Source organism: Phaethon aethereus, assembly GCF_964289735.1.
Source record: "Phaethon aethereus genome assembly, chromosome: 4".
In the NCBI taxonomy this organism is placed as follows: domain Eukaryota; kingdom Metazoa; phylum Chordata; class Aves; order Phaethontiformes; family Phaethontidae; genus Phaethon; species Phaethon aethereus.
In genome coordinates, this window is record NC_138578.1 from 23,480,299 (window position 1) to 23,501,674 (window position 21,376).

General features: G+C 44.3%; 1 protein-coding gene across 13 annotated transcripts in view; it reads left to right on the forward strand.

Moving 5' to 3' along the window:
• ADGRL3 (adhesion G protein-coupled receptor L3) overlaps positions 1-16,999 on the forward strand; it is a gene marked incomplete at its 3' end in the record, with an annotated part of 334,909 nt that extends 317,910 nt beyond the window's left edge. For 7 of the 13 annotated variants that reach the window (XM_081999404.1, XM_081999405.1, XM_081999407.1 and 4 more), the window contains one exon: positions 16,194-16,999. In XM_081999404.1, coding sequence (XP_081855530.1) covers positions 16,194-16,999 — 806 coding nt within the window. Of the gene's footprint in view, positions 1-10,562; positions 10,692-14,116; positions 14,169-16,193 lie in introns of all 13 variants that reach the window. The other 6 variants (XM_081999399.1, XM_081999401.1, XM_081999402.1 and 3 more) reach the window with 5 other exon arrangements.
• Positions 17,000-21,376: the final 4,377 nt, after the last annotated feature.

The following is a 21,376-nucleotide window of genomic DNA, read 5'->3' on the forward strand; positions in this document are numbered from 1 at the left end:
GCCATATCCCTTTTTTTTTCTTTTGTTCTTGTTCCTGTTGTGGTACTGGGGTAGGCAGGTTCAGCGCAGCAGACACCCAGGATGTCCAGGGTGCTGGAGGTTATTTTCCCTGCTCATGAATGCATCTGTGGATGACTAGAGGGTACGCACTGAAATATTCCTGGGTATAAAAATGCTTTGCATTTTTTCTTTTTTCTGAGCACTAAACAGTTAAAAAATAATTGGACTAAAGAAAATTGTCTGTCTCCTGCAGACACTTTGCTCTTGTGAGTACCATCACTGCATGACTGGGGATGTGGTGTGGAGCAAGAGGTGCATCTGTTTAAATCTGAGGTCCCCCTGGAGATGCTTTAAATGCTTTGTGCTCTGTTTTCAGTTATGCTCAGGGTTTTCTGGAGATAAATGCAGAGGACTTCTTAAAGTTGAGCCTGGGATGGCCCAGGTAGGGGCAGCAGCCTCTGTGATCATTCAGTGACCACCATCTGCTGATGTGCAAATCTCATTTCTTCATCATCATTGCGTTAAATCTGAGACACAGCACTTTTGTCCAGAACATATCCTTTTTGCAGAGCTCTGAGAGGTGTTGGTGCTTAACACTGTCCTTGCTCACCATTGCTGAATCAGCAGGGGCAAGGTGCTTGCATGAACCTGAGGGATGCAGCGATCCTTGCCCTTGAGCATCTCCCCTCACAGCGGCTAGAAAAGGCCTCAGTCCTGGGAAATTTGGTCTTTATTTCAAGGGATTCATCAGTCCTGGAGCCTGGAGGCCTCTGGTTTAGCCACAAACAGCAACAGTACTGCCACTCTCCTCCCGCTTCTGGAGTACAATTAGAAGTTCAGTTTCTATTCCATTTTGATCCAGTCTGTTGTTTGAGAAGGGTGTAATGGTTTTCAGGGGTGCGTAAGTGTCCCCTGGCTGTTTGGTGGAAATCAAGGGGTGAGAAGCAGGGTGAGAAGCAGAGTGAGAATCCCTGGCAGCATCTCTCTGCTAATCCAGAGCAAGCCTGTGGGCTGTTTTCTAGCATCTTCTCCAGACATGGTTTCTTGAGCACTGCAGCTTCTGCTCTTCACTGGGGAGATCAGTGTTCAAGAGTGCTTGGTGTCCCAGCATCACGGATGCTTGTAGCAGTTCTCACAACACCAGGGAGAGCCTGCAAAGGAAATAGCATGGTCAATTTATATCAGGACGCTGAAATTTCCATTTTGTGTAGGGTAGGATGCTGCTCCTTTGCCTTCCCATCTCACCACCACTGGTGTTTTCCTGATGAAGCTCTTTGGTTTCATCCCCCATTCCCTTCTGCTCTTCTGTTCCTTCTTGTCCCTTACAGATGACACACATCCTCACCTGACCCCATGGATACCCTTGCCTGGGGTCCATCACCCAGATGGAGGGCATATTTGGAGGCAGTAGTCCACACACAGTTGCACCGAATCAGCCGGGAGGGATTGCTTTTTGAAAGCCATAGATCTCTGCAACCCTGTTAAGTGACTGTCAGTTTGGCTAAATGTCAGCATCTGGCCTGAAAATGACCCATCCCGATAATCACATATGAAGTAGAGAGAAGTTCCAGATAGATGACAGCAGAGGAGCATTTTCTGTTTGCAAAGGAAACTCAGCATCTTTTCGGACTAGCAAATTGCCTCTACTGTTTTTTTCTTTTTTCCTGTTTTTTTTTTTTTCCCCCCCAATCAGCCGTACATTTTACGCCATGGAGATTATGATTTTCTGCATCAAGGATCAAAACTTAGGGAATTTAACTCCTATTTCTGCCTACGTGCAAGATGAATCCCACTGTCGATTGTCTTCTGTTTTGTTTTGCCTGTCTGCTGCCTGGGACTGAGTTAGCTGAGATTTGTTGCAGTGATTTCAGTGAGTGACGTGACATTCTTCCTTTGGGAGATATTATGAACTGTCTTTGATTTTAGGATTGACAGCCATATAATTGGAAGTTCAGTCATTAGGTGGATCAGATTTAAAGAAGAAAAGCAAGGGCAAGGCAATTTCTGAAATCAGAGCAGGCTTTGGGGAGTATTAGATCCAGCAGAATATTGCTGCAGAGCAATCTTAATATGATGACTGTGAAGGAGGAAGGAAGAAAGCATAGCTGCTTATAAAGATTGCTGTAAGTATGGTCCAATTTGCACCGTAGGCAGGAGTATCTGCACGTCTTGGGTAAGAGCTCAGGTCTAGTGAGAAATAAGCATAAGCAGGAACAATTAGGGATAATGCATATTTGTATAGTTGGGGTACAATGAGGTATGAACTCACAGAAGGGGTACTGGTGGTAAAAAGACATGTCCAGTCCTGGGACAATGTTTCTGCTCCAGGCAGTTGAGAAGGAATCAACGGGTGGGCAAATATTTATAAATTAATGTAGACTAGCTGTGTGTTTCAAACATGGCTCCATTGGGTGGGAATGTTGATCTGCTTGAGGGCAGGAGGGCTCTGCAGAGGGATCTGGACAGACTGGATCAATGGGCTGAGGTCAACTGTATGAGGTTTAACAAGGCCGAGTGCCGGGTCTTGCACTTGGGTCACAACAACCCCATGCAACACCACAGGCTTGGGGAGGAGTGGCTGGAGAGCTGCCCTGCAGAAAAGGACCTAGGGTTGCTGGTTGACAGCCGGCTGAACATGAGCCAGCAGTGTGCTCAGGTGGCCAAGAAAGCCAACAGCGTCCTGGCCTGTATCAGAACTAGTGTGGCCGGCAGGAGTAGGGAAGTGATTGTGCCCCTGTACTCGGCACTGATGAGGCTGCACCTCAAATACTGTTCATTTTTGGGCCCCTCACTACAAGAAGGACATTTGAGTTGCTGGAGCATGTCCAAAGACGGGCAATGAAGCTGTTGAGGGGTCTGGAGCACAAGTCTTGTGAGGAGCAGCTGAGGGAACTGGGGTTGTTGAGTCTGGGGAAGAGGAGGCTGAGGGGAGACCTTACCGCTCTCTACAGCTACCTGAAAGGGGGTTGTAGTGAGGTGTGTGTTGGTCTCTTCTCCCAAGTAACTAGCGATAGGACGAGAGGAAATGGCCTCAAGTTGCACCAGGAGAGGTTTAGACTGGGTATTAGGAACAATTTCTTCACTGAGAGAGTGGTCAAGCATTGGAACAAGCTGCCCAGGGAAGTGGTGGAATCACCATCGCTGGAAGTGTTCAAAAAATGTGTAGACATGGCACTTCGGGATATGGTTTAGTGGGCATGGTCATGTTGGTTTGATGGTTAGGTTTGATGATCTCGAAGGTCCTTTCCAACCTTAATGATTCTATGATTCTATGGACTGCAGATTATAATCCAGCAGAGGTTTGTCATCTGAAATCATTGCAGAAGAAAGGAAGGGAAAAAGGGGCAAAGAAATACTTTCTGTCTCTGTCTCTGCATAAAAGCACGGGATGTTTCTTTCATTTGGCAGAAGATGGCCCAGAGCTTAACAACCTCATTTACTGAAACTCCATTTCACTGCAGTCACTATTAATAGCTTCTCAATGAATAGATTAGATGCTGCAAGTGACAACAAACCTATTTGAGAGAAATTTAATAGGGAGGTTTATTGAAGTTTATTAACTGAATCCTGTTGGCTATTATAAGAACACAGCTCAATAAATCTAAATGTCAGAGCATTTGTTGGAGGGAACCAGGAAAAATGCTGAAAATACCTGTTGTCCTCCAGCAAATATGTGTGATTTCACTTTTCATAATTGCATTCATCATTGGAATAAACTGCAAGTGAACATGCGGAAGACCAGGATTCTTTAAATACTTGAAAACTGTGGCAGTAACACAGAAAAGGACAGTACTGAATGCTGGTAAGGAAAGTCACAAAGGAGACTAGAGCTCTGGCTCCTACAAACCTACTTTTTCTTTCCCCGGAAGTGAAGTGGAATGAGTAAGTTAATGCTAAGTAATGTACAGAACCAGCCAGAATTTGCAAACTGAAATCAGTGCAGAGAGGCTATTTCAGTAACATTCGAGTTAAGGAGATGAGTTATTTACTACAGTTAGGGTAAGGCAGCATATGTTGTGGGGTTTTTTTTAATCTCCTTATGAAAGGATTCATCTCTAACCATACTGTTTGTGTCTGGGCTGAACTGTGCTCCCTGATAGCTCAGGCACCGCAGTATCTTCAGGAAATGGTCCATGTTCTCTCTGGCTGTCTTTTGCCTCTGCAGGGTGGTCTGAAGTCAAGTATATGAAGTGCGAGAAGTTGAGGGACTTGATTTATGGTGGCTGTGACCAGCAACATAAGTTGGGTGCTTCAGGAGGCAGAGCAGGCAGGAGTAGAGCATCATGTCCTAGCCCTGCAGGAAAGGAGCTGCATGGTTGGCAAAATGGGGAGAAAACGGAAAGATTAAGGTTGACCGAAAACACAGCAGTACATGCTTTCGTTATTGTTTCTTTCTTCTGAAAACAAACAAAAAAAAGGTCAAGAAAAAATACATTTTGGAACTGCTGGGTCAGAGGTAATGAAATATTTTCTTACAACTCAGATGTGCTTTTTCTAAGCTATTTATTTTTGTTTCTACTCTAATGAAAAGATGACATCATACAAAAAAGTCAAACTCAGCTTTCATACAAACCACTCTCTTGGAGTGAAAAAGTGAAAGTGAAAACATTTCATTTGGAAAATACTGACTTTTTTATGAACATTTTTGAAGCATTCAGCTGATTCACTAGTTCATCTGATGCAATTTGTTAACGGGTTTGCCCTCCTTTCTCAGCAAAATTGCACTTCTGGCACTTCTGCTGGGCTGTGGGGGAAATCTCCCCATGCCCAATGAGTTTCCACCCTGCTAAGATGCATGTAGCAAGGACAGAGAGTTGGGGTTGTTCAGCCTGGAGAAGAGAAGGCTCTGGGGAGACCATACTGCAGCCTTCCAGTACTTAAAGGGGGCCTATAAGAAAGATGGGGACAGACTTTTCAGCAGGGCCTGTAGCAATAGGACAAGGGGTAATGGTTTTAAACTAAAAGAAGGTAGATTCAGACTAGGTATAAGGAAGACATTTTTCACAGTGAGGGTGGTGAAACACTGGCCCAGGTTGCCCAGAGAGGTGGTAGATGCCCCAACCCTGGAACCATTCAAGGTCAAGTTGTATGGGGTTCTGAGCAACCTGATCTGGTTGAAGATGTCCTTGCTCATTGCAGGGGAGATTGGACTAGATGTAAAGGTCCCTTTCAACCTAAAGATTCTATGATTCTATTCTATGATAGAGCTGATTTTTGCATGCAATTGAAAAGACCTGAAGCCAAAGAAGATACACGAGGGCATTGTTACCTATGTGGACAGATGATCCCAGCTAAAGCAGTGTTGCTCAAGCCATTTCAGCCTGTTAGAGCCATGCTGAATGACATTATTTTTCAGAAAGTCTGGAGGAGCAGTTGGATCTATTTCCCTTCCTGTTGGGTGGACCATGCAGATGATTCAAGTTAACCTAAATGTCTTTGTGTGGCTTTGTCAGCCAGCTGCCCACAAGAAATCATTTGAATTATTTTCCTGAATGAAGCAGTCTAGAGTCTTGCAATATGTGCTTGTCATCATCATTTTCTTCCTTTGCTTTCAGTGAGTGGATGATTTCATACTTGTGTTTAACAAGGTACGGTTTTCCCTTACAGTCATAACCAAACGCTTCCAAAAAAATGTTTCAATGTTCAGTGTTGTCCTGCATCAAGGACATCAATTCTATCTTAGAAAGGAAAGAAAAAGGTACCATTTGGCTGCATACTGTCATTAAAATAACACCTGTTTTCATAGGCACACAAAGCTACAGCTACAGCTAACTGTAGCTATCTGAATCATCTGTGTGTGGTTACAGTGATGGTAAAAATTGTGAGATTTTTTTTGTTTTTGTCCTGGTTGGTTTCCCTATCTGATTTTCTCAGTTTGCAAGTCAAAAGTGCAACCCACTAGATCCCCCCCTGCACCCGGAGCACAAGCCATGCCTTCTCATAGCCTTTAAAGCCAGTAAGAAAGGCTGGATCTTCGGTACTTGGATCACGAGGATTCCAAATGCTGTGAGAGAGACAGGAGCATCTGCGTGTTACTCAGCTAATACTTGCCTTCTCTAAGAGCATCGTTCCTTTCTCTTCATGATCAGTCCTTAAGTCTTTCAGTTGAGGACATCCAGCATCAGGAAACCTTGAACTGAGCACTGACATTGCCAGAAACCTGAATTTGAATGTCATTTTGGGTATCAGATCTAGCCTGGTAACTGTCTTTCGCATTGACCTTTAATCTTTGGTTAAATATACGTGGAAACAAGGAGACTCGTGGCTGTAGTTATACCAGTGTGGTTGTATGGAATGTTTTTGTAGAGGTGTGAATTCTGCTGTTAAAGATGTTTGCTGGTTGGGATGATCTCATCATATTGAACAAAGAGGTGCCCAGGTGAACCTATGGATTTGAAGCCACACCTTTCTTCCAACCCCAAATTCATGCTTCTACATGTACACAGCGTGATAGGGGTTTGGAAAGGGAGTGCATTTGCTTTCAGCAGGGTATCTTCAACTAGCAGAACTAAAGGTATTTCAGCGCAGCTGAGTTGAAGATAGTCACCCTAACTAAAGCAAATGAAGAGTTGTGGCTGTGTCCTGGGCTCAGGTGCTTCGGTAGGTGGCAAAGGAGGGATTTGTATAGGGAATGTTATTGCTGAAATGTAGGGAAGCAAGGATGACACAGGGCTGTGGTATTTGCTCAGAGAAATCAGTGTCACATCACAGATGCTGAGAGACGAGGATCCAGCCGAGAGTGAATAAATAAAAATAAACGATGAACAACTGCTGCTTGCTGAGGATATTAGGCACATCGCCAACACCGAGCCAGACAGCTGCCGAGGGTCACGTCCCGAGAGCGGTCTGCCAGGGAGGAGATTCAAGGCAGTCGATGGGCACCTGTAGCCCTGTTCTTTCTGCTTTTTGGATCCCTGGACACGCATTGACCTTTGCAATTGCAGCCCCAGCGCCAAGCCTTTGCTGCGCACCCACACACAGAGCTGCAGAATGAGCTTCTCTGCTTTCTCTCGTGATATTTTGGGAGAGTGTGCCACTTTGATCCCATGCTTGCTTATTGGGTTTTTGTTGGCTGTTTATTACCAAGGCCATTTTCATGCAAACAGGGTCATGATTTGGTAGTCTACCTGCTCCTAATCCGCTCTTTCTAATAGCTTCATTGGTTGCTATAGCAACGATAAAGTGTTATGAAAAAGGCAGGATGATACTTAAATGTATGGCTGATGTTACCTTTTTCTTTCTCCCTCCCAGGAAGGAGAAACCAAATAAATGGGGATTTGTTTAGTGTGTTATTCTTTTATCTAAAACTTTAACTGTAGACTCTTTGGAGCCTGAATGCAGTCCTCTTTCAGCATCCTTTGAGACTGGGCATGTTGCAACTCTAAAGCAATTAGTGAGAAACAAGAGCCCAAATTAATAAATACAAGGTACATACTGTTTTGTTTTTAAGATGCCAAAGGTTAACATTTACTGTGACCTGCAGAGAGTGTGAAGTTTGCCGTGGCCTCCTCAGCACGATGGGAACCTGCTGCAGAGCACTTGGGGCCCGGTTGGGGCCTAAAGTATTGAAATGTAGCTGAACGTGTTAGCAGTGGGTTTGTTTTGGAATTGCATCAGGAAAATTACCCAGCACTGCCATCAAAAGTGTCATTTTGATCAGTAAATTAAAAAAACGCCCTCAGCAATCAAGGGAGAGGAAGGCAGAAGAAGATGCAGTATTTTTGCTTAGTAGCTGCATACATGAATGGCTGGCTGGTTTGTTGCCCCTCTTTTGCACACCTGAGAGTGCAAAAATTACTTTGTATTTTCAACTTTTTTCCACTTTTATAGTCAGAATCATGTATCTGTATTAAAAGTTGCCAGAAACTATCTAGTTTGTAACAACCCGAAAGAGCCAGGTTTGTGTGAATTTAGCTGACTTCAGAGCCCACCACTCTGGCAAACGTAGGCGAGCGAAACGTTAAGTGCTGACACAGATCGGTCCCTTCTCCTCTCTTGTCATGAGGTGAGAGCATCCCCCATGTGAAACTGCTCGACCTGCTGAGCCGTGGCAGGATCAGCTTGTTCCCGCCTGCTAGGGATTGCTAGACAAGATCAGATCAGGGATGTATCGAGTGAGATGCTCTTTCTGGCAGTTGCCATTTAAAGATGCCTCAAGCTAAAGCATTCAAAACCATGCAGCGGGTTTATTTTGCTCCATACCAAATCTCATAGGGACAGAGTTGAAGACTGGGTTAAATCTCAAATGGGAGGATTATATCACTTCTGAATTTATGGCTGGCATTAACTCTGGACATTCCCGTTACCTCTATGAAAGTGAGTCCCTTTTTAAATCTTTTATGGCCTGGCTTGATTAAAAGTGGGATGAAAGCAGAAACAATTTTAATGGACTTAGTACTCATGCTGGTATAAAACCAGTGCAAGAGAAGTGGTTCCTACAGTCCCCCACCCCAGATGTACATGAGATTGATGGAAAATACATTACCAGAAAGAAAGAATTGACTCATTTGCCTATTAGTTACATTCAAGGTTGCTTAGTTAAGCATTCATATAATGTTTTCTTACAGGAGACAGCTTTGTTTCCTTATTTCCAAACACAGCAGCTCATCTTGCTTTCCATCAGCATAGCCAAAAATATCAGGTGAGAGAAAACAAGTCTTTTTTTTCCAGCTGCATGTGTCGAGGAGCCTCCCTGGCATGCAGTCCCCATACAGCGCCGCCTTCTACTTTGTCCTGTGCTCAAAAGACTGATTAAGTGATCTGCTAACACCATACACCTGGGGCTGGGAAGGGCTGGGGGCAGATGAAGGAGAGGCAGGTGAGCAGTCTGGTCTTTCCTTTAACTGCGCAGACATGGAGAAACATCGTCCCGGGAAATGGAGCCAGGCCAGTGTATGAGCACTGCAAAAGGCAGCTCTGGAGGCCTCCACGTAGCCTTAGTTTTGGCGAGCGTATGAGCACTGCAAAAGGCAGCTCTGGAGGCCTCCACGTAGCCTTAGTTTTGGCCAGTTTTTGTTTTTTTTTTAAATAATTAGTAGGTGTGAGCTTTCAGAGAGCTTTCCACTAAGGGGATTTGTACCAGCCATAGGCCCTTGAGGCTCCTCTGCAGCTCCATCCAGAAAAAAAAGAAGAAAGGAAAGAAAAATCAGGTAATGAGCTGCAGAGAAGAGATTGTACCCAGCACCCCACATATGCCTCGCAAAGACTGCCTCCGCCATGCCACGGGGCTACCTCCACCCTTAAAAGAGGCAAATGGAGTCTCCATGCCCCAGCCATTGATGAACACAACCCCTGCCAGGATTGCTGGGTTTGGGGATTGCCTTTTTCGTTGCTTGGGATTGAGGCTATCAGATGTTGGTGACAGCCAAGTGATCTGAGCTGGCTGAGAGCCCTGTCCTGGCTAGCTCTAGCTGCCCCACCAAGGACTCACTTTACTGGTAGAAAGGTTTTGTCTTAACAGTTTAGCCCTGGAGGTAAAAACCATGGTGTGTCCTTGAGTATTCCTGCTCTAGGTCTCTACTGATGACAGTGGGCTTGGCCCCGGGGGCAAGTTTTTGAGTTGGTCATCTCTTTGGATCCCAAAGATTTGGAGCAAGGGCTTAATGGGTTTTTGGTCCTGTAGGTCAGCTAAAAGGTGGGGGGAAGTCTTTGCTTCATGTGTTGATGCCTGCGATAGGAATCAAGGTAGGTCTTGGCAGCCATCTGCCAAGCCGTGATGATCCTGAAAAACACAAGTCCAGAGGCTGCGACTGCAAGGGGTAAACCAAAGTGGGAGGACAACTGCTGGCTGAGTGCTTGGAAACGACAGCAAAGAGGTCTGGGAGTGGGGAAACAAGATGTTTGCGGGGCAAACAGAGAGCCTTGAAATACGCGTCTTTGGTTTCTCTCACTCCTGATAGAAATGCCTGATGCTCTTGCCTTCAAGGGTGGATTTGGGTGGTTGTGGATGTGCTTGACAGTGTTTACCAGAGCAGTAGCTGAAGCGAAACTCACCCTCCTGGACATGAGAAAGAGCTGCTCTCTGAGAAGTGCTGAGAGCCTGTGGAGAGGCCACATTCTCCATTCTTTTTTTTTAATTCTGCTTTTTTGACTTTGGATGTGTTGTGAAGGACCGGTAAAAGAGATCCTAGCCCATAATGGGAGTTGAATGTCCTGTTTTCTGTTAGTCATTATATTTTTTTTTTTTACTCATTTGGCACTTTCCAGAGAGTTCCCCCCCACATTGTGTAGGCTGCCATCTTCCTTTCTTTCTTTGTAGCAAGCATGTGGGCATAGCCTTGCTTACACTCCGAGCGACTGGGGAATCACCATAAATGTAGCTTATCTGCTTTCTGATACATTTTCTTTTGCATTGGTTTGGATTTGTGCATCGTCAGTAACATCTGTTCTGCTTTAGTGGCATACAGTTTTCCGAGTCTAATTAGCTGGCTGCTTGTAATCAGGACTATTTCAACTGTTGTCATTCTGAATGTTCTTTTTTCCCTTTTTTTTAATACCACATTTGCCTGATTGACCTTTTTTGTTGTTTTTTTTTTCTCTGTCTTTCTATCGGGCTGCTCCAGGAGCCATGGCTAATCATCTTATAACCAATGCTCTGCTTCGTCCTCATGGCACTAACAACCCTTATAATACATTGCTCGGGGAATCGGCGGTCTATAACAACCCTTCTGTCAGCATGTACAACGCACAAGGTGTGCTGGAGTTTCTCTCTAATTTTTCTAGTGAGAATTCCATTTTCTGTGGCTTATTTTGGCCCATTTATTTCCTTTTTTTTTTCTTTTTTTTTTTTTTCTCCCCATGCACACACACTTTGTTTTTTTGGAATGGGGCACAAAAAAAGATCCCCTCCCCTTTCATTTCAATGCATCTTTCCATTTTCCAGAGGCTTTTTTTCCATGAGCGATCAAACTCACTTTGAGAGACCCTCGTCAGTTCTACTCAAAGCATTCATAGTGGTTTTGATTTTGATTCTTTTTTTTTTTCAATCTCCTCGCTTTTGTATTGTTTTGGTCTTGTGTGTGTATTTTGTTGGATGTATCCATTCCTCTCTTTGTTGTCAGCGCATTTCCTTGTTAAATCATTCATTTCAGGAACTGGAACACCTTTGAAGGTAAGTGAAGCTAAAATGGCCTTTGCCACCAAAGCTGGTCTCATTTGAAATGGTATGGAGAAATTTGGTCAGCAGCATACCAGCTTGTGCAGGAGAAAAAATGCAAAATAAAGCAAAACTGCCCTTGATCCCCAAGAAAAATGACAGCTGAAGTGAGAAGCATAGATCAGCTCCAAAAAGCAGAGCTTAGATTCTGTAAGAAATGTTGTGCCATTTGCATTAATACATTTTACATGTGCTATTAGAAAGAAAAAAAAATATAGAAAAAGATGTAGGGAAACTAGAAGCTCTTGCATATCCTCCTTTCGTCACTGGAAAATAGACAGGTAGAGTCAGTTGTACCTTACGGAGGTTTCCACCATAGAAATCCGTCTCTTGTCACCTATGTGTTTGTCTCTGCTCCAGCTGTGGGAAGGGAACGTGTTTGTAAGCTGATGTCCTGATGCTTCCGTGAGGGAGAGGAGATGTGTTTAAGCAGGACCTGGGGAGGAGCTGGGAAGTGTAGACCTCTGCCAGCTCCTGGTGGTTGGTGGCTCCGTCCTGCTCTGCCGCTTCCCTGGGATTTTTTTTTTTTTTTTGGCTTGCTTGCGAGGTGGCTGAATCGTTAGAGTAATGCTGCATTCAAGCGCAGGTATGTCAGCACTCTTTCAGCTCTCTGCTCCCAATGAAAGCGTCCCTTTACAGTAAAGGATGTGTAAGGAAGGGAAAATAATGATGGTTATAATGCAAGCAGGAAAACCCCCTCTGTACTATATGGCAGCATATTGTTTACGATAGAAATAGATATTGAACTGTATCACTAGGGTATTTTCATTCAAAGCACAAGGAAAGCACACATCTGACCTTATTGCAGTTCATTAATTTCCTAAACTATGCTAACTTTGTGCAACAAATTAGCTTCCATGAACACTTTTTAAAAAAGGGCTACTGTTAAACATGAAACGCTCTGAATTTTAAGAACTTCAGTGTACTGCAAATGTCAAAATAAGCTTTGATGTTCTGTATAGTTTCTTGCATGATAACACTGAGGTTTGGGGGACTTTTAAATCAAGTGGCAGTAAGTAATGTGTCAGCATTTAGCTTGAGAAGTCCTGATGTTCAGGTCCGAGTGCCTCAACTGAACCCAAGTGATTTGGGCAGAAATGCGACAAAAAGGTTTTACGTGAATTTTAATAACATTGTGTTCTTCTGATTTTTAAGACTAGATTCTGATACAGTTACCTGAGCTGACACCATTTTATTCCACAAAAAAGGGTAATTGATTTGCAAGTGCTATTTACTGCAACACAGCCAGATGGATAACAGAGAAACCTACCCAGGCTTCACCTGTGGGAGATGAGGAGAGTGAGACCAGTACTGATCCCATTTAAGCCCCTGGAGCTTTGCCATTGGCTTCAGAGGGAGCAGAACTGAACCCATTCTTTTCAGGAGGCTGCAAGTTATTTAATGACCATAGAACTGGTATAGCTATTGCTTTTCAAACTGGCTACTGTCCCTGGGCAATTACAAACTGTGAATATTAGGAGATCCTGCAGCAGAAACAACGGTTAGCAAAACCGTCCAGACCTAATGGCCTTGGCGGTTCTTGGGGATTTAAGGATGCTGCAGCAGCAGGCAGGCTAAAGTGATGGTAGTGCATTGTAAAAGTAGACGCTGTCACCATCTCTGGGTGTGCCTTGGCTGGGACTGGTGTGCGGTGAGGGCATTGCTAGGTAACATCACCCAACTAACTCATTCCACATCACTAAGGCTATGATTTTTTTTGCACCTTCATCTACCACTTCTGGTGCTGGCCATTGACAGGGACAGCATGCTATAACACACCTGGGGCGTGATCTGGTCCATCCTTTCCTTTCCCCCTCCCCAGTTACATGTTTTAAAATACCCTCTCTCCTCAAGCCGAAGCTGCCCCATCTGCAGTAGAGACTCACCAGGGGCTGGGAGCCCTAAAAAAACCCTTGAAAAGAGGCAAGGAATCAGACCGTAAAAGGCCAAAGTCCCATTTCCCGGTGGCGAAAGCTATTCCTTGCTGGGACACAGATCCTAGAGGAAGGAGGAGAGCGTAGGTGAGGGGTCTGGCACCCTGCAGCACGTGCCCAATCGCTCATCGCCACTGGCAGCTGACGGATGTACGCTGGCTCGGTCTCCCGGACACAGGAGTTTCTTGAAATGGCCTAACTGCTTTCATGAGTGCTAATTTTAAGAGAAGGCGGCAATCCCATTAATGAGCTCCGATTAAACCCCAGCATGCCACAGACTGTTGCAAAGTGGGAAGCTGAGAGTTATCACTGGCTCTTCATCTTCATCTCTGGCTCTTCTTGTTTTAACTCTTTCTTCTGAACAGCTTCATTTAGCGATGCCATTATTTGAACTACCGTTCCTATTACATTTTTTTTGCAAAATCCATGTAGTTTGCCATGTGTTCAGTTAAAAAAAGAGCAGACCTACCAAAATTTGTAAAATGCCAGCAGCCTCGTGATGAGCAAAGTCATACTCTTACAAAGCACTGTTGCAAAGGATGGACAGCAAAACATTTTTAAGCAAGGAAACGGATTTTGGTTTCAACTGCCAGGGGTTATTATAACTAACAGTAAGTAAAGCCATTTATTTTAAGACTTTGGAAGTGATGTTGACAGTGCCTGTCTTTTCAAGCATGACCGTTACCAGCTTTAGACTTTTCTTAAATTTCCAGGCATTATTTCTTGATTTGTGTTGCACACTGAACATTTTATAATGGCATTGGAAAATGTTTTAAATGTGATTTTTTTTTAATAAAAATGTAGTCTATTGAATATTGCGCGTAAAATAATTTTTCTGTCTAAAATGTCAATATTTTTAACCTGAAATAAACCATGTAACAAATTCATGTATTCTGGGCAGTGGAAATTATTTCTGTTAACGCTCTTTTCTACATATCATCAATTTGCTTTTTATTCATGTTTCTCCTACTGTCGCTGTAAGCTTACTTGTTGTTTTTTCTTTCCTTTTCTTCATGCTGTCGTTTAGAGCCCTACAGAGAGACAAGTATGGGAGTAAAGCTAAACATTGCATATCAAATGTAATTTTTTTTAGTTCACTTTTATTGCATCACATATAGATGATGTAGTTAATAAAGGAAATTCATCTCAGTTTTGAAATCAAAAGAATATGAATATACATATGTATATATACGTGTATGCGTGTGTATGTATGTATATATATATGTATGTGTACATATATATATAGATGAGATTAGATGATGCTTTCTTTGTTTTTTTTCTCATTTTTGTGGTATCATTTACCGAGTGTAGTTTCTCATATAACTGTGCATATGATTTTTTTTAAACTTAACATTTTTATTTGCGAGGTCATGGCATTTTAAATGAAATGTTTCATTGCAGACCCCACTTTGTTCTCACCTGCGATGCCTCCATTTTAGTTCCCCACCAAACCCCAGCTCCATGCACTGGCAGCAGAAGCACATCACTCAGCGCCTCGATGCATACGTTACTCAACGTGACCATCAGACAGATGCTGTTGTACCTGTCACCCATTACATACAGTCCTCCCCACAAAACGCTCACTTTTCATTTCTCCCAAGCATCATGACTCAGTTGGAGAGCTTCCACCATGAAAATCAATGGCTTTGCGCTATATCTGTGATGGCTAGTTGATTTTTTGGCATCGCTACCATGTTTATTGTGAAACCTGGGATACAGCAGCATGCTCTAAGTTTCAGAAACCTAAAAGGTGACCAACATATTTGGGCCATTTAACTCAAAAGCAAGAAAGCCTGCAGTAATGCTTTCCAGTCCTTGACATGCAGCAACTACTCCATTGCAGATATAGACCGAATCCTGTATTTTCGGAAGGTACACGTGCCATGTACCAAGCATGGTATGAACAACTGTTCATCTGACATTGTCAGCTAATGGGTCCTCTAATCCACCACGGCTTGCTGGGAGTTGCTTACCGATTTTTGGCAATGCCGGAAGCCCTTAGCTGAAAGGTTGATACGTTATTGCTTGCATACCCACGCCTGCACTCCTTCCAAGGAGGCCAGTAATCCCAAACAACGGTGTGGTGGCTTAAATGCTGGGCCTGATTTTCTTCTGCCTTGCCCACTCATGCTGTGTTGCTCTCAAAGCACTTCCCCGCCATCTCCCGTAGCGCGTTGAGAAAGAACTAAGCTCCAGCCTTTTGTTGACAGTGTTGAGACACCTTCGGAGATGCGATAGACAGTTGGTTGGGGGGCACCCCAAGACCTCGTTACTCCTCACAAGTTCCCCTGAGCCCACCATACTGTGGGGGTGATGGTACTTGCTGTACCTTCCACTGAACCCTGTGCTTTAAAGCAGAGTTTAACTTTGCAAGTGAAATTGGAGCTATTTTTAAAGGCTTCGCAAGACCCCACAGCAGCTGCCTCCAACACTGATTGTATTAGAAAATCCCCACTCGGCCAGTGTGGAGTCAGTAATTCTGGCCGTGCCCTTGTGCCAGGAGAGGTAGAGCCAGAGCCTTTTTCCAAAAAAGCCTGGGCCAGGAAGCACGTTGTGCCTCTGCCTTGCTAATCCCCAAATCCCTCCATTCAGGCCTTATGCCTTTCCCCTGGCAGCTTGCCCAGCAAAAGGGGAGAGCGGATCTATTTTTTTCCTCTAGGAAGGGTACAATTACAAAGTTTGGGTGATGTTTAACCTGGGCTGCAAATACTTTTTCCCTCAGCTGGGGGAAATTGCCCCCTTCCTCCAAAGCACCTGCAGTCAGGGCAATTGGGACCAGCCCAAGGTCACCTATTTCTCACCTCCCCTGGGGAATATGTAGAGCAAAGCACAAGAGCCATAGGAGGTACCAGCAAGAAGGGGTTATTCCTTCCAGCCCCAGCTCTTGCCGCATCAAGTCACATACTTGACGGTGCTTTCCATTTTTTCCATGGGAAGACCTTATGCCAGTTTGCTGGAGCTGCACCCTCCTATTCTGGCCGCAACACTCTCCTCGCTGCCGAGCTCCAGCAGCCACAGCAGCCTAGGAAGGGGGTTTGAGTGTGCACGTCCTGCGTGAGTGTCCTGTTTGTACAAGTCACCCTCTCTTGTGTAATGTTTTTCAGAGGGGCTTCTGAACAATGCCAGGGATACAAGTGTCACGGATACTCTACCACTGAATGGTAATCACGGCAACAGCTACAGCATCGCCAGCGGCGAGTACCTCAGCAACTGCGTGCAAATCCTTGACCGCGGGTACAACCACACTGAGAACGCCCTTGAGAAAAAGATCCTGAAGGAACTCACCTCCAACTACATCCCTTCCTACCTGAACAACCACGAGCGCTCCAGCGAGCAGAGCCGCAACCTGATGAACAAACTCGTCAACAGCATGGGCGGCGGGAGCGAGGACGATGCCATCGTGCTGGACGACGCCACTTCCTTCACCCACGAGGAGAGCCTGGGTCTGGAGCTCATCCACGAGGAGTCGGACGCCCCGCTGCTGCCCCCCCGGGTGTACTCAGCGGACAACCACCAGCCCCACCTCTACAGCCGGCGGCGCATCCCTCAAGACAACAGTGAGAGCTTTTTCCCCTTGCTGACCAACGAGCACACGGACGACCTCCAGTCGCCCAACAGGGATTCTCTCTACACCAGTATGCCCGCACTGGCTGGCATGCCCATGACAGAAAGCGTCACCGCCAGCACCCAGACCGATCCCCCGCCCGCCAAAAGTGGCGGCGGCGACACCGACGATGTTTACTACAAAAGCATGCCCAACCTCGGCTCCAGGAACCACGTCCATCAGCTACACACTTACTACCAGCTAGGTCGAGGCAGCAGCGATGGTTTTATAGTCCCGCCAAACAAAGAGGGAACCCCCCCGGACGGCAATGCAAAAGGACCCCCTCACTTGGTCACTAGTCTATAGAAGATTCAGCAAAAATTAAGCAAAGAGACAAAAAAAAAGCCCCTCCGTAATGCTCGGTTTACTGTTCTGAGTTAATCCAAACAGTGGTAATATTGTGTGTACTCCTAAATCTTCATGCTGTTCGAAAGGAAACTCTCGGACTTTTTTTACTGGAATTTTTAGGCCGGCCCGGAGAGGACAGTAACTGCTGCCCCCCCCCCCCCCGCCCCTTCCCTCCAGACAGACTTCATTATGTTAATGAAAGAGATAGATAACGGCACACTTTGTGGCCTTTTCAAGTTATGCCGTGTTTGTTTAAACAATCCTTGATGCTGTGTTACTCTTAATGCTGAGGACCTGATTTAAGAGAGGGAAAAAAAAAAAAGCAAATAAAAAAAAATAAAAGGCCAAAAATGTGCATTTGAAACTAGTAGCGATGATGCATCTAGGTGGGAGCGCTGCACAAAAACAAGCTAGCAAAACTCTTTCTTATCAATCCAGATCATGTCATGGGTTTTGGTCACTTACAACTTGGTTTCACCGCAGCGCCCTTTGCTGCGGGAGCAAACAAAGCAAAAACAAATTTAATGAGATGGAAGGGAATCTTAGAATTCTGTGCTAAAGGCGTATTTTATGTTTTGCTGTATTAACGGATGATAAAAACTAATGGCAGAAAAAGAGAAGCGAACAATTTCTATGTAATGTACAGATACTAGCATTGCACATATAGTCTGCTTTCTGTTCCTCCAGAACTTGCGTCCCTGTTAATGTAGTGGAAAAAAAAAAAAAAAAAAGAACTTTTTTCTGTTGTGCTGGTCTTGTAAGTTTGTCTACCAGTAGGAGCAAGGTTTTTCATAACTCCTTTTTTTTTTTTTTTAAATTTTGTTTTCCCTCTTCCACTGTTCCTCCCTTCTGTCCCCTCCCCATCCCAGTTAAAAAAATCTCACTGGGCAAAAAAAAGAAAAAAAAAATCACTTTCTAATGACCATTTTTAGTAACGCCATCACCATTTCTTTTCAGCCAAGGCAGTCTTTTAATTTCCTCGCTGTATAACTTTCTTCAGCTGGCTTATTGCCAGCAGCCCTTTTGGCAGACTAGAGCAGGGCAAACTTCCCCGTTGACAGTGCACAACCGATTGTGACGATAATCCTGCGAAGCGTCCTTGGCGAGCAGCCCCTCAGCCAGGCTGTAGGGTCACATCCAGGAGCTGAGAGGATTTTTTTATAGTTGTAGTGGGGCTTCTACAGGAGACAGCCATTTCCCTGGAGGAGCAAAGGGCCTTCACGGCTCCGTCTGGTCCCCGGTTTAGGCACTTGTACTGCAGTGGTTAAGAAGAAAATCGATTGATGCATAGTGAGTTGAAAAGTACTTTGCAGTGATTTTTAAAAACAAAAAAAAAGTGTTCTGTTTATTATTTTTCCTAACAGGAAATTTATTTATTTGACAGGATTTTTAAGTAACATAGGCTTTCTGGAGGTAAATTAGCAACACGGAGTATGAATTCTTCCTATTTTTTCTTTTTTTCTTTTTTTTTTTTTAATTTATGATCCATTTTGTACGGTCTCAACAGTTGAATGACCTCATTACTAATATTTGTTGTAAAAGTGAAGCTTGTTTGCCAACCAATAAACAACTGATCACAATTTAGAGAAGATACTGTATGTATGTACTGTACAATTAATCTCTCTTTTTTTATTGTTGCTGTTGTTCCTCTCTCCATTACTGTCTTCAGTACGAGTCTTCACTCCTTTACGGCGTGGGTGAGCAATGCCAAAGAAAGGCCTAAGCTAAGCAATTTAAGCACAAAGGTTACACAGCTACGGCTGACTAGAAATATCAGGCTAGCAGTACTTCTTTAGGGGTGAGAACAACGCTGGTTGCCATTTGTTGCAGGTGATTCTAGGTCTGTTTTGTGCCTACTGTATAAACGAGATGACGACACGCGGATGATTTGAGTATAGTATCTCTTGTGTCGTACCTTTTCATCATTGTAATGATTTTTTTTTTTTTTTTAATTTTAATCTTCTTCTGAGATTAAAAACTGCTGGTAGCATGTCAAAGAGTAAAACAAGTCCCGGTTAGGCCTCCTTGGTCATTGTTTGCTGTCTCTTTATTTTCTTGCTTGGGGCGTATGCAAAGCATCATCGCCATCCTCGGCCACATTGCCCTTCCTGTCCTGCCACTGTCGATGGCCCGCTGGCGCTTTGCTGCTCTCCTCCAGCCTCCCCCTTCAAATTCCTTGGGAGCAATTAGGTTTCATCATCAGGATAGAGAAAGACACAAAATAGACTAGAAAGGTTGACAGCGAAAATAACTGCCTCTGGACATGCTCAGTTTTTCGGTCCTTGATTTTTCCCAAAGCCTTTGGGAAAGGCCCATACCTTGGGCTTTGGGGTCTGGTGCTGCCTCTATCCAAGCTGCCTCCATCCAACTCCCATCAAGCTGGGTAAAAGTCAAAAGATTTGGAGCAGGCAGGTGATGCCCATGTTAGACAAGATATTCCCAGTGCTGGAGGATAAATGCAGCAGCAGAGCAGGTCAACTCCATCTCAGGGTTGTCTTCGCATAGGAGAGTGCTTCTCTGCTGCTCAGCAGGGTCTTGTCAGGGGGAAGAAGCAGGGGTGATGGCATTTGGTGGTATTCATGGCCTACAGAAGAGTGTGATTTGAGACATCTGAGTCTTTCCTGCAGCCAGGCACTCAAGCCAAAACATCCTGGGGAGGAAAATTCATTTCTGACCAAGCACTGATCACAACTGTGCCTCTTGCCAGGTCTAGGTTTCAGCAAGGGTGTGTTTCCCATCGGCAGATTGGGAATCACCTGGCTTCATAGAAAAACAGTCACTGGCCAGCCAGGTCATGCTCTTGCTCTTGATGCTGCCTCCCTGATTAATTTTATTTTCCATGCCAGCAGGGATGGAGCTGGGCAGTGCATGGTAGACCTATGCATGCAAGAAAAGCAAGTGTTTCAGACCCACGTGGTCATACCAATCCATGTTAACAGCCCAATGGAGGCTGCTGAGGCTTGAAATACTTGAAGCACCTCTTATTTTGGAGAAAGTATAAACTCTTTTACTGTATTATACCAAAAAAAAAAAAGTTTTCCAGGGATATGGTGGGATTAAATTCATGCAGAGAGTGAGACACACCACGGCAAATATTGTCATGATAAAATGGGAGACAGATGATCAACACAGCATTTACCAGTGTGCCTGAAACTATGCAAGAACAAATCAGTGGTGGATTTGCTATGGGATTATTGTGTCCTACTGAAAAATATTTTACTTTCCTTACTCCGAATTGTTGTTCTTCCCCAGCCTTTCTGTGTATTTCAGATTTATCAGTGGACAGGCTGTTTCTCCCATCTTCTCCATCCCTCCTTGCTTGAGCTTCTCCCCGCCAGCCTACCATGCCTGTTAGTGCTTTGATTGCAAAAAAACACTTTATTTTCAAACTGATTATTTCCATTCCCAGGCTGTTCTGGCACCACAGGATTCACTGTTGGTGCTTCTTATAGCTTTGGAAACAGCTGAATCACAAACCAGAGGGGAAATAGATATTATTAATTATATTAACCCAAATATGGTTTAAGACTAATTTATTTTGAAGGGAGGGGAGCAGGATGGGGATTATTTTTGTCATTTTTTTCCCCTTGAAAACAGGCATTTGTTGGGTCAGATAGTTGATTATATGGGCATGGTGAAGGTTTCTTCTTGTTGATAAGTAGCTTGGTAGATACAATTCTTATGCTACTGGCAATGTAGCAGTGTCTTCTGTGCAGACTGCAGCACACAAAATTCAAGTCAATGTTAAGTCCTCAGTGCCTAAAGTGCTCATGGGGTAGGAGGGAGAGCTACAAAACTTCTAAGGCATTTCTTAATGCTGAGCCAAGGCAGGGATGTGCGAAAACTAACTGCTTGATGAAGATGTAATAGTGATTATGGTATTAAATCGATACCTATGCTTGGGGCACTTTTTAACTTTTTAAGCTGGGTTGAAGGGGATAATCAGCCCTGTACTGGAGAGATCTTTTTTTAGAGCTTTGTTTAACAAAAAAAAACCAAAAACACAAAACAGATATGCCTTATAGGGAGAAGATTAAAGCTTCATCATTCAACTGCAATAAGAATTCCGCTTTCAATGAAAACCAAACAGAATAGAGGCAAACAGGCAGTGCTTGGCCCAACAAAAACATCACCCTGATACGTAGACCCCCCCATTCTGAAACATGGGACCACCTTTGGGAGGCATGGGTTGCGGGGTGCATTTGGAGTGAGGATTGTCAATATTGATCCCTTGCTTGAAGCATCCTTTTGGAAAGGCTTGCTTGCAGGCAGGAAGAGAGGGACGGAGAATTGCAAGTCTCTGTGCCTTGCATTTGCCTGGAAATCATCTTGGGA